Below are 15,241 nucleotides of genomic sequence, written 5' to 3'. Positions count from 1 at the left end.
TAAGAAATGACACTCGTGCGTAGGATTATGGTTAGGCTCATAGGAGTCGCTCAGTTACTCAAAAGAAAATACAATAAAATACCAATAAAACCCAATAAAAGCCAATACAGTCTATTGTCTTCAGAAATTATCTTACTGGCAAACAGAGTTTGTCTTTGTCTTTTTTTTATCAGTATAAATTAATCTGTCCTTTAATGGACTTAGGGATTTGAACACAAGTGTATTCATAATGCCATTCTACTTTATGTTTTTCTGTCACATAAAATCACAACAAAATGTGAAAATGTTCTAGGGTTAGGAGGCTCTGTAGTTTAAAGCAACACACATGCAGTCCTTGGTTTCATTAACGTAATACTCATCAGGGATCTGAATATTTTTCTGGAACTCTTTTGTGATGGTTAATAGTTTGGCTTCCAGCAGCGCCTCTGTGTTTCCCTCCTGGATTGCTGAGCAGTTGCACACTCTCTCAGGGCCAAAGTCATAATCCCTGTACTCCAACCAGTGGTTACTTTGGATTAGGTCAGTAGACAAGGGTGACTGCAGCTGAAGGACCATGAACAGCATCCACAGTGAGCCCAGTGCAACGGAGAGCTTCAAAGACAGCTGGCGCCAGCTTTGTTTGCACAATCGCATGGTTTCCAGACGGCCTCGGGTTAGTGAGCTCTATAAAGAAGCAAGCAGTCATTTGCACAAGATTTTACAGTTCCTTCCAGCCAGAGATTAATTTTTGTATGTATTTGAATCTTTTGGAGAATGTTGAGTAAAACTTTTGTCCTTTACCAAGAGTGAGGGGGATTTCCCAAAGTGTTTGAAACAGTTGCAGAGTTGAATATAGACTTGTAAATCCCTGTTCCTGGAAATAAAATCATTGTTTAGTCTCGTGCGTAATGTTGACATATAAAATGTAGACATTTCCTTTATTTGAGTGCTGAGCTTTAGAGAGGCCAAAAAAGGAGAAAGAGAGAACAAGAGCGAGAGATGTGGCTTCACAAGGAGAGCAGTTTACACAGTTATAAGTTCTCTCATGTTATCGAAGCACAATTAAGAACATTTTGCCAAAAAAAGCCAAATAACTGCATTGACAGCCCTGGTGTAATGTACACAGTTTATCCACTGTTCCCTCTGATTGCTTCATTTTTAAACAATACATACAATATTATAAAATCCAAACATTTGCTTGATGCACATCTTGCAATGCCTTTTCACAGCTGTTTGTTATTTTTTGCTTTGCTTCCACTTTTGTGAGCTCATGTTTCCACCAGTTATTTTTGGCATTTAAAAAAGTGTATTTATGTGTAGCATTGATCTGTTCAAGAAAAAAAAAAAAAAACAAGAATCAAAATTTCTGACTTACATAAAATAAAAGTCCCATACATCTGTTTCAATCAAACTCTGGAGTTTCTTAAAAATGTTCAAGTTTCAATCTGACCTTGATAACGACAATGCAGACATAAAACAATTTCTGAATCAATAACATGTCCCTAAGATTACATGTTCCTGAGAAAGACATGCTGGAAAATTAAATATTTGAGGATGAGGTTCTCCTTGCTGTTAAATCATTACAAAACAATGAAGTCCCAGAGCCCGACAGCTTTCTAATTGAATATTTTAAAATCTTTTCAAATAAATTATTAACGCCCCTTACAAACAGGCATCCCAAAGGATAGCTATTCCTCAATCTTTAACAATAACATTACTTCCCAAACCTGGAAAAGATGCACAGAGTTGTAGTAATTAGAGCATTGACCAAGGTGTTTTCTAAAATAATGGCATCTCAGCTGCAGAAAATCTTCCCAAACATTATCCAAGCAGACTAAACAGGTTTAGTTATAGACAAGGACTCAATTGCTTTGTATTGAGTTTGGAATGTCAAGTTGGAATACCCAGAGTTGGGTAGAAACTTATTACAGTTATTTGAGTAAGGTTTTATGGGGAAAATTTGCTTTTAAGAGTATTTTTCTATGCTGAGTATTTAGTATTATGAAATACCGTTACTCTTACTTGAGTAAAATTTCTGGATACTCTACCACTTTGAGTAACACAGTGAACGAAGAACAAGCTTGTCTTAACCAAAGCATTTACTAACAAACAATTACAGCTTTTGTTAAAGTTTCATATTGAAAGAAATATATCAGGAAGATCTTTTCTTTTGCCTGACTTTATTTTCGTAATTGCGTAATTTATGTGTTTTATTTTTATTTTCGTTTTCGTCGACGCACCAGAGTCACATCAACGTAACACATTTTCATCTAACTTACGGACGGTGCAACGCAAGAAACACAAAAAAAATGCCGCTGAGCACACGGGGAGATAGTTCCCACTCGCGTCTTTTTCTTCTTTCAGTTTTTTTTTTTTTTTTTCCAAGTGCTAACCTAAAAACTATAGTTTACTCAACCCTTGGAAGTCTGGCAAATTTAACAAAAAAGTTAACACAACCTACTGCTGTAAGTTTGCTGTAAGTTTACCTTTCACAAACTCACACATTTATATTCAAAATCTAAAACTCGCTGAATTTACTTGACTTAAAGAGTAGAAGATAGTAGAGACAACTAAATGCGGCTCAAATGTTTTACAGTGCAGTAAATCCATCACCAACTGAAAGATATCTCAAAAAAAGACATTCCAATTGCATGGTTGCATCCGCGTCCCCCTCCTCTCTTCCCCACACTGTGTCTACGCCCACTTGCAACACGAAGTTACACCCAAGTATTTAAAGGAAAAAGCATATTCAGCTGTAACACTAACACGCTTCACCCGTGTCACTTTTGAAAAACCTGCATTTCCCGTATATCTTCACAGATTACGCTGTTAAAGTAAATAAATAAAAAATAAAAATAAAAGCTGAGTGGAGCCTATGCATGCATGTGAAAATCGCTTATAAATGAATTTGTAAAGCCATGTGTGGCATAATATTGTAAAATGCTGTGAAAGTATTTAAGCCATCGCGCATTATTTGATATATATATATATATATATATATATATATATATATATATATATATATATATATATATATATATTTAGCACTCACCGACATTAAAACATTAAAACATCTCTAGAAGTTACCAAAGCGCAAATAGTTGACTTAGAAATGTACTTAAAAAACTGATTATATTCATTATTATTATTATTATTATTATTATTATTATTATTATTATTATTATTATTATTATTATTATTATTAATGTGCTACTTACCTGTCATCCGACCTGAGTCTCTTCTCACCATAACTCGACTGTTCTTTCCGTGTGGAGCTTAGGAACAGAGTGGCTCTACTAAAGTCCTGTTCCACATCTAAAGATGAGATCAGGCATAAAACAAGGAACAGAAACTGTCTGCGAGTTGTTTACTGCCCTTGAGCCATGTTTTCAAAGAGATGTTTCTCCCCTTTTTAAGTTGCCTAGCCAACCATTTACTTGAAAGAAATAACGATAACAAAAAAAATGATAAAAAGCTTACAGAATTGTGCATAATTTCACGTATCCATTTTGAAACTAACTTCACTGCGGTAATTTAAGAGATTACTCCCCTCCATTATCGTCCTAACCTACAGACATCCCATCCTTACCCCCTCTCCCGCCCCGCCCCCCAAAAAATCCAAAATGTCTCTCCAGAAGAGCAACGCACATATCAGTCTTTAATTTATGTATTTGAGTTTTCATACCTACTGATAAAATGTGCAATAGTTTAAAAAAAAAAACACCACGGAGCAGATAACATTTTCATCAGACACGGACTGTAAAACATTCCCCTCAAATGTGTTGCGAAAGGTGTCAAAACCGTATTATAATCAATCTGTCAGCGAACGCCCACCTTTTGGGGCTTTCATAGATAAGAAACATGATAACACTGAGAATATTTTTAGAAGTTGCCTTGTCAGGTATATTTAAAGCCGTTTTCTCATTGTGCACTATCGATCACTATTCTGTCAGGTCGCGAGCGCCCCCTTGCGGAAGCACGCAGTGCAAGTTGATGTTTTTTTTTTGTTTGTTTTTTCTTTGGCACACGGATATGACAAACGCGCATGATAATATTTCTTGCTGAAATATTTTCATATTACTAAATGAAACGTTTCGTTTGTGTAGTTCGTTTGTGTTTCTCTTTCATGAAATATAAGGCTTATGGACCTCAATATAATTTTTTTTCTTTTATTATGCGTATTACAAAACTTAACCAAACGCACTGGACGACTCAAATGAATATTTTTAAAAAACTGACTGTTATCCTTTTTCTGTCTCTGTAATATTTTTTTTCTGGAAATGAGATTAAAATTAGTTTATATGCTAGTTAGTCACTTGATTCAGTCCCAATCTCATGGGAATAGGAGATTGTGAAGGTGGGGGTGGGGGAGAGGCACGTTGGGCATAGATCAAATTCAAATTTATTCGCAATCTTGACTGATATGGAGTCATTTTAGTAGGCAGGGGCAGATTGAAAACGAAAGTTGAGTAACTATAAACAATTCATTATTTATAGTAGGCTACCTCTACATTTTATTATATGACACACAGCCAACAAATGATCCCAAATTATCCAAACTTTTCACTTTACACCAGATGTTCATCAATGCATTGTTAGAACAAAATTGACTAAACCAAAAGCTTATTTTTCCTATTGTAACATTTTAAAAATTTCACTTCTTATTTGTTCCATGCTTTACTACACAGAAAAATCGTGGAAGACGCAGAGTTAAACAAACAACAACAACAACAAAAAGTTTGATAGGTGAAGTATACGTTGGAAAATTTATTTATTCATTCATTCATTCATTCATTGTGTGCTTTCTCACCAACTTCATTCTTCGTGTGCCACTCTTCACCAGGTGGCACACGATGCAAACTCGTAACGAGATAGCTACATGTCCTACAAAGTAATTTGTACATCTCAGCAATACTCACATTGTTTGAACTCTTTCAACAGGTATGGAAACAATAACATTAGCGACGAACTTCAATAAATTATTCTTTTTCTATTATAATTTCCCACTTTACCTAAACGCACCATGACTCTCCAGTGGTCACGCGGTCAATGACATCACGTAGAGCGTACGTGACGCAGAGGGTTCAAACACATGTTATAAACGTAACCGGCTTTTTCTAAGCTTGATCTTCATCACCACACCACGTAGCAGCCGTCCAGAAACAAGTACTGTCATCCTCCTGGTTGCTATAGAAACAGTTATCTTTAATTTATCCGGGGTTTCACCCTCTTCAGGATCTGTCAGTAGCTGATGAAGGTAGTTAGCACTGCTAGCATAGCTGGTGAACTTTCATCATCATCTCTGCTTAGTGACTGAGGTTCAACTTTAACCAGCTTGAGGGAGGCACCTTGGAAGGAAAAGTTGACCATACACTCAGACTCGGGCACCGGAGCTTAACTTAAAAATAAATATACATCAGTTTTCTCTTAGCAGTGTGCTAGCCGTTAAAACCGTTCCAGTTGAGCAGCTAGGCTCACTTCCTTGTGTCGTGTTCGAGGTCATTCTGTAGCCCCCGTCTAAAGCAGCTGTTCGCGGTATACAAAACATGAAGAGCCTCCCGTACTTCTGCCGAGGAGAGGTTGTTCGAGGATTTGGAAGAGGAAGCAAAGAACTCGGAATTCCCACGGGTGAGGCAAGAAACTGGCACCAAACTATGAGTTTTACAGTTAGATAATATGATACATAACTGTCTACGTAAATAACGTAAGGTCTGTGATAACAGATTCTTTACTGATTCTCGGGATTATACAGAGGCTGGATCTTAACGTAACAAGTTCATCTAAGTGGTTTTGTACGTCACCGGATCAGTAATTTATGCTTTACGTGAGCGATATTCGCAAAAATCATTCTACATTTATACGTAAACGGAGCTAATATTTTTACGTAGGTATTTGAGTTGCGTAAGGGGAACTTTACTGTTTCTAAAAGTGCAGCTGTTGACTCAGTATGTCCTTGTGATTCTGTCCAAAATGTGAAGTCGTGTTTTATGCAACCTCAAATAAATAAAGGAATTGAGCAGATGGACACAGACCAACACATAAGAAATAAAGAAATGTATTTTGAGTTCCTCGGGGTGGTAGCAAAGACACTTTTCTTCTTATAACTTTTAATTTGTCCATTTTATCCATCGTATCTATTTTTATCCGGAGGAGTGAATAATGCCAGCGAACCAAACAAGTCTGCATTGTTTAAAATCTGTCATTTAAAAACATGATTCAGAATTTCACAGTAGTCCCCAAACAATATGGTCATACAAAATACCTGTAGCTAAAATGTGTTAATATCAAATGTAAAAATTAACATTACAGAGGTAGTAGTTTTGAATACATCCTTAACTGAAGAAACTAAAAGATCATCCCTTTTTTGTGTAAGTATATGCAGTAACATCACGCGTGACTGTTTTTTTATTAAGTAACAAGCCAGTTCAGATTTTGTGAAAAGTAATTTTCCAAACTTTCTCCAAAAGAGATGAGCATTTTAATTTTTTACAAACAAAGCAGGCTTAATCTAGCAAAATAAATCCCTTTGAAAATAGTCTAATTAGATAGTCTTCTGTTTTTGAAAAAAATTCAGATAATATATTTAATAGAAGATAATCACTACTTGGATGTAATTATGCAACAAAATCCAGATTCAGATGTGCTGTGCAACATGCTTATTAATTTGTTTTATCTGGTGCTACATTGTCAAGGTCAGAATAAATCCTCTTAAGTAAATAAATCTAAGCAGAGTAGCAATTTGATCAACTCATATAGAAAGGGGGGAAAAAACACAATAAAATAAATTAGTTGGTCCCTTCTAAAAATAACTAATTCAGCCACTTGCAACTCATAGCATTTATTGTCTTGCTTACCTCTGCCTCTTTCTTTGGTTTTTACTCCTCTCTTCTCCTTTTGTCCCTTATGTTGGGATTTACAGCCAACTTCCCAGATTCGGTGGTGGACAATCTTCCGGCTGATATCAGCACAGGAATCTACTATGGCTGGGCTTGTATCGGGAATGGCGACGTTTACAAAATGGTGATAAGCATCGGCTGGAACCCTTACTACAAAAACACAAAGAAGTCCATGGTAAGCTCAAGTTTGGTGGCTTTTATTTCAGTCATAGAATTCATCCTCACTTTAAACCTGTTTGGTTGGCTGGTGGTATGTGTGGTTTCTTCAGTTCAAAGTATTAATCATCTTTCAGTGAGTGGGAACAGAAACAAAAACCCTGAGCTGTGCATTTGACCTAACATGGCTCCAGGAAATAAAGTTACTCAAGTTTTTCTCTGTCTGCATTGAGTTAGGCAGAAATCACACACCTGCTTGTATCAGGGTCGTTTTGCTCTGCTAAAAGGAAAACTCCAGATGGAATTGTGATTGATTAAGCATTTCAATAAGTTTTGGCAAATGATCTGCTTTTAAAATTCATGTAAATGTCTCTGGGCTTCCAGGAGACGCACGTCATTCACAAATTCAAAGAAGACTTTTATGGACAGACTCTGAGTGTCGTTCTGGTGGGCTACATCCGCTCAGAGAAGAGCTTTCCCTCACTCGGTATGCTGTCATCTGCGTTTGTAGAAACTGGAATACGAAAGTCATATTTGTACTTTAGTGAAAGGAACGAATTGGAGTGCCAGTAACACAGTTTCTTCCCCTTTCTTGTGCTATTTATTTCCTGACGCACAAACTGCCTGCTGCCCTTTTATGCTTGCTGACAGAGGATCTCATAGCGGCCATCAACAGCGACATCGAGGAGGCCAAGGTTAAGCTGGAGCTCCCGGAGCACATCAAGCTGAAAGAGGACAACTTCTTCACCAGCACGACCAACTCGTCTCCGGTCTCCTCCTCATCCGCTGCGTCCACGTCTCAGAGCATCATCAACGGTCACTGACAGCTGGAAGAGACGGCAGCGCTGTGCCCTGAACACGTTTCTGTTCACATGTAAATCTGTCGGCTGTCACATAAACAGTCAACCTCTGTTTCTTTTCACGTGGTTCTGTGTTAAAACGCTGTTTTCTGACAACTGTTGTTTGTTGAACTGTATATATTCTTGCATTATTATCTGGTTCTACTGTATATTTTGAATCTTTTAGTAGAGAGGACATATAAAAATCACTGATCAGATGTTTTTTTTTTTTTTTTACTTGGTGTAAACAATGATTTAAATGAACCATAAACTCAAAGAAAGATAACTCATTAGGTTATCTTCTTATACCCAAGTCAGCATTGCAGCTTCATTGTCCTTAAAAGATAATATTGTGCAATCCTTCGCTATCAAAACTACAATTAAGTTGCAACTTATGTAACCTTCATGATAAGTTTTACTATTTCATCCTGTCAACGCCGTCTGCTGCAGAGTTTCTGTTGGAGCTGAACTATCTGTCTCAAATCCTACATTTGACCAGATTTGTGGTATTAAAAGCAGAATACACAAAGATGCTTTAAGAAGTTATACCGCAGGATTTGAATGTGTTGATCCTTGATATCAAGGTCTTGGTTTTATCAGCCATGCTGATTAAGATGATAAACCGTTTGGGGGCTGGGGGAGGAAACACTAAGCTTGAATGACCAAGCATTTTTTTTTTTCCTTTTTATTAGTTATAGTCAAACATTTGCGAATGATTAGAAGAATTTTTTTTTTTAGGTATTTAATGTGTATATACAGCAAAAGCCTTACAAGTCTATGAACATGAATTATTTTTTTACATAATCGTATGTGAAAGTTGTACGACAAACTATTGCCCATTTATAAATAGTTCAGTTTTATTATGTTTTTGGGAATGTATTAAAAGCCCTTGGAGGAGTATTTTCTGTTTACTGTTTATTTTAGTTTTGGGATGACAGGAAACTGTGGATGCAAAGTTTTTACATTCTCTGTAAAGCCTGTTGTAATTGCTGGAAACCTGGATCTGTCATTTTTAGATCTATTTAATTCATTAAAGCCTTTCTGAGGCCTGAAATTATTATCCTATGTCATAAATGTTGTCTTCTTACATCATAAAATATGACGCATTAACCAAAGGCACCTGGTTTCTTTTTAATTATTGTTTTTAAATTCATTTAGTTTTAATCACAGTTCAATATTTAATTAAAGTGATCCAAAGTGTCTTGATATTTATCTCAGAAGTTGAGAAAGAAACACGTTTATCATCTCATCTGTTGCAGCAATTTTCTGGAGTTCTCACAAGAAGTAGGGTAACTAAAACAGACTGAAAGGCTCAAAAACATAATACAACAGATTATTTGTTTCCTTCTAAAAAAAATAGCAAATTCAGCCACTTACAACTCATAGCATTTATCTTCTTGCTTACTTTTGCCTGTTTGTTTGGTTTGTATTCCCCTTTTCTTTTTCTGTCCCTTATGTTGGGATTTACAGCCAACTTCCCGGATTCGGTGGTGGACAATCTTCCAGCAGATACCAGCACAGGAATCTATTACGGCTGGGCTTGTATCGAGAATGGTGAAGAGTATTGGCTGAAACCCTTACTACAAAAACACAAAGAGGTAAGGTGAAGCTGGGTGGCTTTTATTTTGGTCATAAAGTTCATCCTCACTTTAAATCCGTTTGGTTTTGCCTGCCAATCAAACAGGTTTAGTTGGCTGGTACAGCCAAACCACAGCTTTTAGAAACTGTGGTTTCTTCAGTTGACACCACTAATGGTTCCTTGGTTACAAGATGTTATTCTTCCTTCATATGTTAAGGAAGTCACATTTATTTCTCACAGTAGAGCTGCACGTTTGACCTAACATGGCTCCGGTTTGTTTTTCTCTGTCTGCATTGAGTTGGACAGATATGTGTTTGTACCATCACACCTGGAGATCAAAGAAACATGAAAACTATTTAATTTGACTTCTGAAAATGATTTCTTATTTGAAAGATGAAATATAAACGTCATTTTTGATCTGTCGGTCTATTCTATCTGTCTATTGTATTATATATATCTTTGTGGCATAGATTCTTTGAGGCTAATAAAGAACAATCTTCTTCGTCAGGCTGGTTCTAACTTTCTCAGACTGCATTGGGATTTTTTATGGGTCTTGTCTCAGCATTTCAGGCATACCGTGCGTTATGCTATTTTATCCTTTCAACATCGTCTGCTGCAGAGTTTCTGGTGGAGAAATTTTAAGATACCACTGCAGGATTTGAATGTGTTGACCTTTGATACAAAGGTCTTGGTTTTATCAGCCAAGCTGATTAATGTGATGAATGACTTGGGGGGGAGGGGGGGGGAACAAACGCAAAGTTTGAATGACCAAGCAATTTTTTCCCCTTTTTATTAGTTATAGTCAAACAGTTGATGATGATTAGACTGTATCTGATGTGTGCATACAGCAAAAGCCTTATAAGTTTATGAGCATATATTTCTTTTACATAATTGTATGTAAGTTGTACAACAGATAAACTATTGCCCATTTATAAATATTTCAGTTTTATGATATTTTGTAGGGATGCGTTTGAAGCCCTTAAATGAGGATTTTCTTCTGTGTTCTTCAGAGAATATGACAGATTAACCAAAACATGATTACTTTTCATTATTGTTTTTATGTTGTTTTAATCAAGGCAGAACATTTGATTTAACTAATCCAATGTCTATCATATCATCTGTTGTAGCAATTTTCTTGAGTTCCTGCAAGAAGTAGGGCTACTGAATCAGACTGAAAGGCTCGATCCTTTCCGTTTTAATTTCCCGTCATGGTGTCATTAATTGCTAGTGGTGACTGGCATATCTTAAAATGCAAATAAATAAAAGGGGAGTGGCGTATGAAATTAACTTCCTTGATTGAAGCAAATATCACTGAAATCTTAGTGAAGATAGATTTGGTGTTATATTCTGAGCATGCATATTTAGCAGAATGTATTATGTAATTAACCACAAATCCTAGCTTTTCTCTTGTAACTTAGTTCACAGTAGTATAAACTAGCTGCTAAAAAACTGTAACTGTGTGGGGGTGGGGAATCTTCTAGCTACAGCTTTAGTTATTTATCAGCCAGTTCACTTTGTAGCCAATACAAACCAGGGAAAAGGTTTCTGTGGGAATAGCCTTTAAAAGATCCAAACGTCTCAGGGTCACATGCCAGACTGCACCTCAGAGGGAATTTTACTTAAAATTTTAAAGTTAAATAAAAACTGAGCCACATTGTTACAGTTAAAAGCAGATGGAGCTGCTTGCTATCACACTTGATTTTCAGAGCTTTGACTTTAGTCTGACTTCCCTGCACACAGAGCCAGTTGCCTGACAGCTTTCTACTGGGGCAACTGGTATAGTAGAGAAACCAGATCTCATGTACTCAATCTTTTACAGGAACTTCCTCCATTCTTTCTCTCCTCATCTCCTGTCTTATTACTGAATATTTAAATATGTGTAAAATATAAGACCGGGAGAAAAAAAATCTTTATTCACCCACAACAAAATACATTTCTTTACTGAGCTCTGGACTTGACTTTTCTTAAAACATCCAACCAAACAAGAAGTCTCTGTACTCTTCTGAGCATTTATTCATAACTTAAAACAGTTTACATGCAGTTTTAAGTTATCTATCTCAAATGGTGAGATAGACACCATTTGATGGAGGTGTCTATCTCAAATGATATTCACAAAGACATTTAAGAAGCTACTTATGACTTATTGACACACACTTATATAACACAACTTGATCTAACTAGTTAATGTGATGCAGTTTCTTATATTCTACTTGAACATGTTTCCTGATTTACTGTGTATAAAACTACCAAGCAATCAGAGTCCTGAGCTGGAAAAGAACACTGTATGTCATAATGTCAGCAGAAAATTTTGTGAACAGTGAGCGTTAGTGGTTAACTTCAAGTTGAAGTTTTAATATAGTTAATGGGACTTTTGAACATTTATTTGTGCACCGCCTGATAAATAAGCGTGTAAATATCAGAGCTGCGAGGAGAACTCCACTGAGGCAACACTGTGTCAGCTTTGTATCTTACAAAGAAGAACCATTGCATTGCACGATGCTTCTTTACAGCTGAGACTAACATTGAAAAAAATTCACATTAATTTGAGAAGCAATAAATCTAATGCAAACAGGGATATTTGTACAAAAGCTAACCCCAAAGGAAAAAACCTTTATCATTGGCTGAACATGGGTCAGAATGACTGAATATTTATAAGTTTGTGGGGGAACCAGTAGCATGTTGGTGACTACAAAAAGCGTATGACTTCTGGGCAACTTGCTTAGGTACATTTACCCAAATTAGTTGCAGTGTATGTTTACATTGGACCCTGCATGGATAAGGTAAAGGTAAAGGTAAATTTTATTTATATAGCACATTTTCAGCAACAAGGCAATACAAAATGCTTTACAAGAATTAAAAGGAAATAAGTTTGTTCTAATCCCTGTTTTGGGTTGTTAAATAAGTGCAAGTAAGTATCCTCTGCACTTCTGGGTTGCTACATAGGTATTCTCTGGACTTTCTAAGCATTCCCTAAATTTGTAAAAGTGATGAGTACTCCACAGTTTCTAAGTAATAATAAAAACTAAATGTTTTTGTTCTGGAAGATTTTTTTCTGGATTCTAAATTTGTTCTAATTTCTTTTCTGGGTTGCAATAATAGGAGTCTCTCTGCATAATAATCTAAAAATTAATCTAATATTGATCTAAATAGTGAGTACTCTACAGTTTCTAAAAAATAAGCTAAAGAGTGACTAATAAACTAATAAACTAGAGTCTCTGGTCTAATTCCTTTTCTGGGTTAAAAGTGAGTACTCCACAGTTTCTAACAAAATTAAAAAGAGGAAAGGACACATTAGGGCACATGGCAACATTCAGACAAACAAAGACATGAGTGAAGGCGGTGATGTCACAGGGCCATGAAACCACGTTGCTCAGCCTCCCGGCAGAAGTCTGATGTTATCAAGGAATGACCTTGGGAGCCCCCTCCTGTTATCCACAGCTGCATGGATAACAGGAGGGGGTGAGGTGGAAAGGGGCGTTATGTTTACATATTTTCAAGGAGATTGGAAATATGCAGTCCTTCCAAGGCCACACGGGGAAGGCCAATTCAGATACATAAAGTCTTAGGTCGGGTAGATTATAAATTCCAATCTTCCCTAAAGTCTCTCCGATACATCTCAGTTCCCAATTATCCTAATTAGTCTGGTTGTTCCACTGAACCGAAGCTAGCAACTTCTCCAAGATCGATTCCAGTGAGTTTTAGTCCTGAAGGTGGCGATGCGAGTCTCAGTAAGACTCGCATCCAACTTGCGTCTCTGTTCACACCGACAGTCTGAGCGTTCGCTAGTTCGGCCAAGTCAGTCACAAATTTGTCGACAAGCAGGTATCCGCAAGCTCCAAACAGCAGAAATCCTGTTATCATGAATAAATCCAGAGTGTATCCTGCCGGGTGTGTCCCCGCAGGACAACAGGGCTCTCCTGTGCCCAGTCTTCTCGTCGAGAAAATTTGATCAATTGCATAAGACAAAAATCCACAGAAGAAATTTGTATTCCTTATTAAATAAATCTAAAACATTAATGCTAATGTTTTTGTTTGAAAAAAAAAAAAGAGGAAATAGGAAAAGCCAACATATTTTATTATTTATGACTGTTAGGTACAACTTAGTTTCTGTTACCATGGAGTAGCCATCACCGTTTACATCCAGCTTGCTGTTATCACAGTAAAGTCTGACAGATGAGTGAATCCCACCATCTCTCCACTGTCACACTAGCTAGTCACAACCTGAAACTTTAAAATGGAGTCCCAGATTTATAGGGACTGCATGTAAGCAAAAAACTTAAAAATACAAACATGACAGGAAACATGTGGAAGAGATTCCTGAATTTTAAAGACAAAAATTACAGCGTTAGTCATCATTTTTCAAGAAATAAAAAGACAAATTACCCTGCTTCAACCATAAAATATGATCTTAGTTAAGATCACAGAGAAAAATCATTTGACTTAATTACATTGACATTTCGGTTTAAGCACTTATTAAACAAGAAACATATTCACATAGTCATAAGCAAAATCTACCACTTTAAAATAAGACTGCCCTCACAAATAATTACTTAAATGTGTCATTAATTAGGCTGTTAAAGCTTCATAAATGTTAATAAGCTGTTATCAATGAGACTTCTCATAGACTCAGAATAATTATTTAGCAAGGCACTTTTTACCTTTAATGCCTATCATTTTTTTAAAATAATACACAATAATTCTTTATTAATGGTTTATAGTGTTCAGAGCATCACTAATAAAATGTTATTACTTGTTCATAATTAATTTATTGTAAAATGGTACCAAATAGGTGTGAAGAACATTTTTGCACAGCTATTTTTTAATGTCTTTGCTTCATCTGTATGAGTAGCTTTCATCGTCATATTCCAGCTCAACATCGTCATCATCCAGAAGGCCGTACTTAAATTTCCGATACACTGTTCCGTCTTTACTCATGTACACGATGTCCTCATCGTCGTACTCCTCATCGTTCTCACACTCTGTGAGTCTGTCGCTGTATTCCCCGAACGAGGAGGCGGTGGGCTGCGGCGGACTGTCATCGTTCGTGTTCAGTTTCTGATACCCCCCATCTTTGGTTTTGGTCTTGACGGTGAACCACTTGGAGCGGACGGAGAGTAAAATAAAGATCACTCCGCCCAGAAAAACGATACTCATGACACAGGCCATGACATTGAACCTGGCACTGCTCTCTAAATCCTCAGCTGAACTCATGACAAAGTTGACACCAAGGATACACCGCACTGAAAAAAACAGAGAAGACACATATTTGTAAGATTACATTAGATAATGCATATTTTATTAGCAATGACAGAAAATAATGATGTTTGATCACATTTGGACAACAAATGTTCTGTTGGATTGAGGACAGAACTCTCTGCAGGTCAGACAGATTATTTCATGTCAACTGTCCCGTATGTTTATGATCATGCTGGAACAAGAAGGTGACATCCTCAAACTGTCCCCACAAATTTGGGACTACATAGCTGCCCAAAATGTCATGTTGTGCTGAAGGATTAGGATGTACTTTAACTGGAAAAGCGACTGCACCCAATTCCTGGAAACAGGTCTACTGCATCAAATCTTACACTTGACGGTTTCCTAGCATCAGCCACGCCCAGACTTGTCATTTGGATTGCCAAACAAGCGTGATTAATTATCTCCCTACACATCTTTACTGCAGCAGCAGAGAGAACAGCACAACAGACACAAAACTTTCAGTTTTGTCTTAACAGAAAGATTCAGGCTTCTGTCAAGTAAAACCTGTTAGCTTTGTTGGGAAGTATCAGGTTTCT

At 36.7% G+C, this 15,241-nt stretch overlaps 3 protein-coding genes across 4 annotated transcripts in view; 1 reads left to right on the top strand and 2 right to left on the bottom strand.

Annotated features, from left to right (window-relative positions):
* Positions 1 to 3,423, bottom strand: part of LOC106951463 (glucosaminyl (N-acetyl) transferase 1) — an 8,781-nt gene extending 5,358 nt beyond the window's left edge. Inside the window, exons 1-3 of one of the 2 annotated variants that reach the window (XM_015039028.1) lie at positions 3,198 to 3,423; positions 781 to 853; positions 326 to 663 (exon numbers count right to left, since the gene is read on the bottom strand). In XM_015039028.1, the coding sequence (XP_014894514.1) occupies positions 326 to 633 (308 nt within the window). In that variant the 5' untranslated portion in view covers positions 634 to 663; positions 781 to 853; positions 3,198 to 3,423. Of the gene's footprint in view, positions 1 to 325; positions 854 to 3,197 lie in introns of those variants that run through there. The other variant, XM_015039029.1, reaches the window with a different exon arrangement.
* A 1,608-nt stretch (positions 3,424 to 5,031) lies between these two features.
* On the top strand, positions 5,032 to 8,930 carry rfk (riboflavin kinase). The gene is made up of 4 exons (XM_015039032.1): positions 5,032 to 5,607; positions 6,899 to 7,050; positions 7,416 to 7,518; positions 7,683 to 8,930. Exons 1-4 carry the CDS (start codon positions 5,526 to 5,528, stop codon positions 7,853 to 7,855), a joined length of 510 nt encoding a protein of 169 aa, XP_014894518.1. The 5' UTR covers positions 5,032 to 5,525; the 3' UTR covers positions 7,856 to 8,930.
* Positions 8,931 to 13,503: 4,573 nt separating this feature from the next.
* The window catches only part of pcsk5b (proprotein convertase subtilisin/kexin type 5b), a 111,263-nt gene continuing 109,525 nt past the window's right edge, over positions 13,504 to 15,241 (bottom strand). The window contains exon 37 of the mRNA XM_015039024.1: positions 13,504 to 14,689. Within this exon, the coding sequence (XP_014894510.1) occupies positions 14,283 to 14,689 (407 nt within the window). The 3' untranslated portion in view covers positions 13,504 to 14,282. The remainder of the gene's footprint in view (positions 14,690 to 15,241) is intronic.

Source organism: Poecilia latipinna, unplaced genomic scaffold, assembly GCF_001443285.1.
Source record: "Poecilia latipinna isolate Pla-1442-1.1 unplaced genomic scaffold, P_latipinna-1.0 Scaffold460, whole genome shotgun sequence".
Lineage (NCBI taxonomy): Eukaryota > Metazoa > Chordata > Actinopteri > Cyprinodontiformes > Poeciliidae > Poecilia > Poecilia latipinna.
The sequence above is the reverse complement of the archived record's forward strand: the minus strand, read 5'-3'. Positions and strand labels throughout refer to the sequence as shown.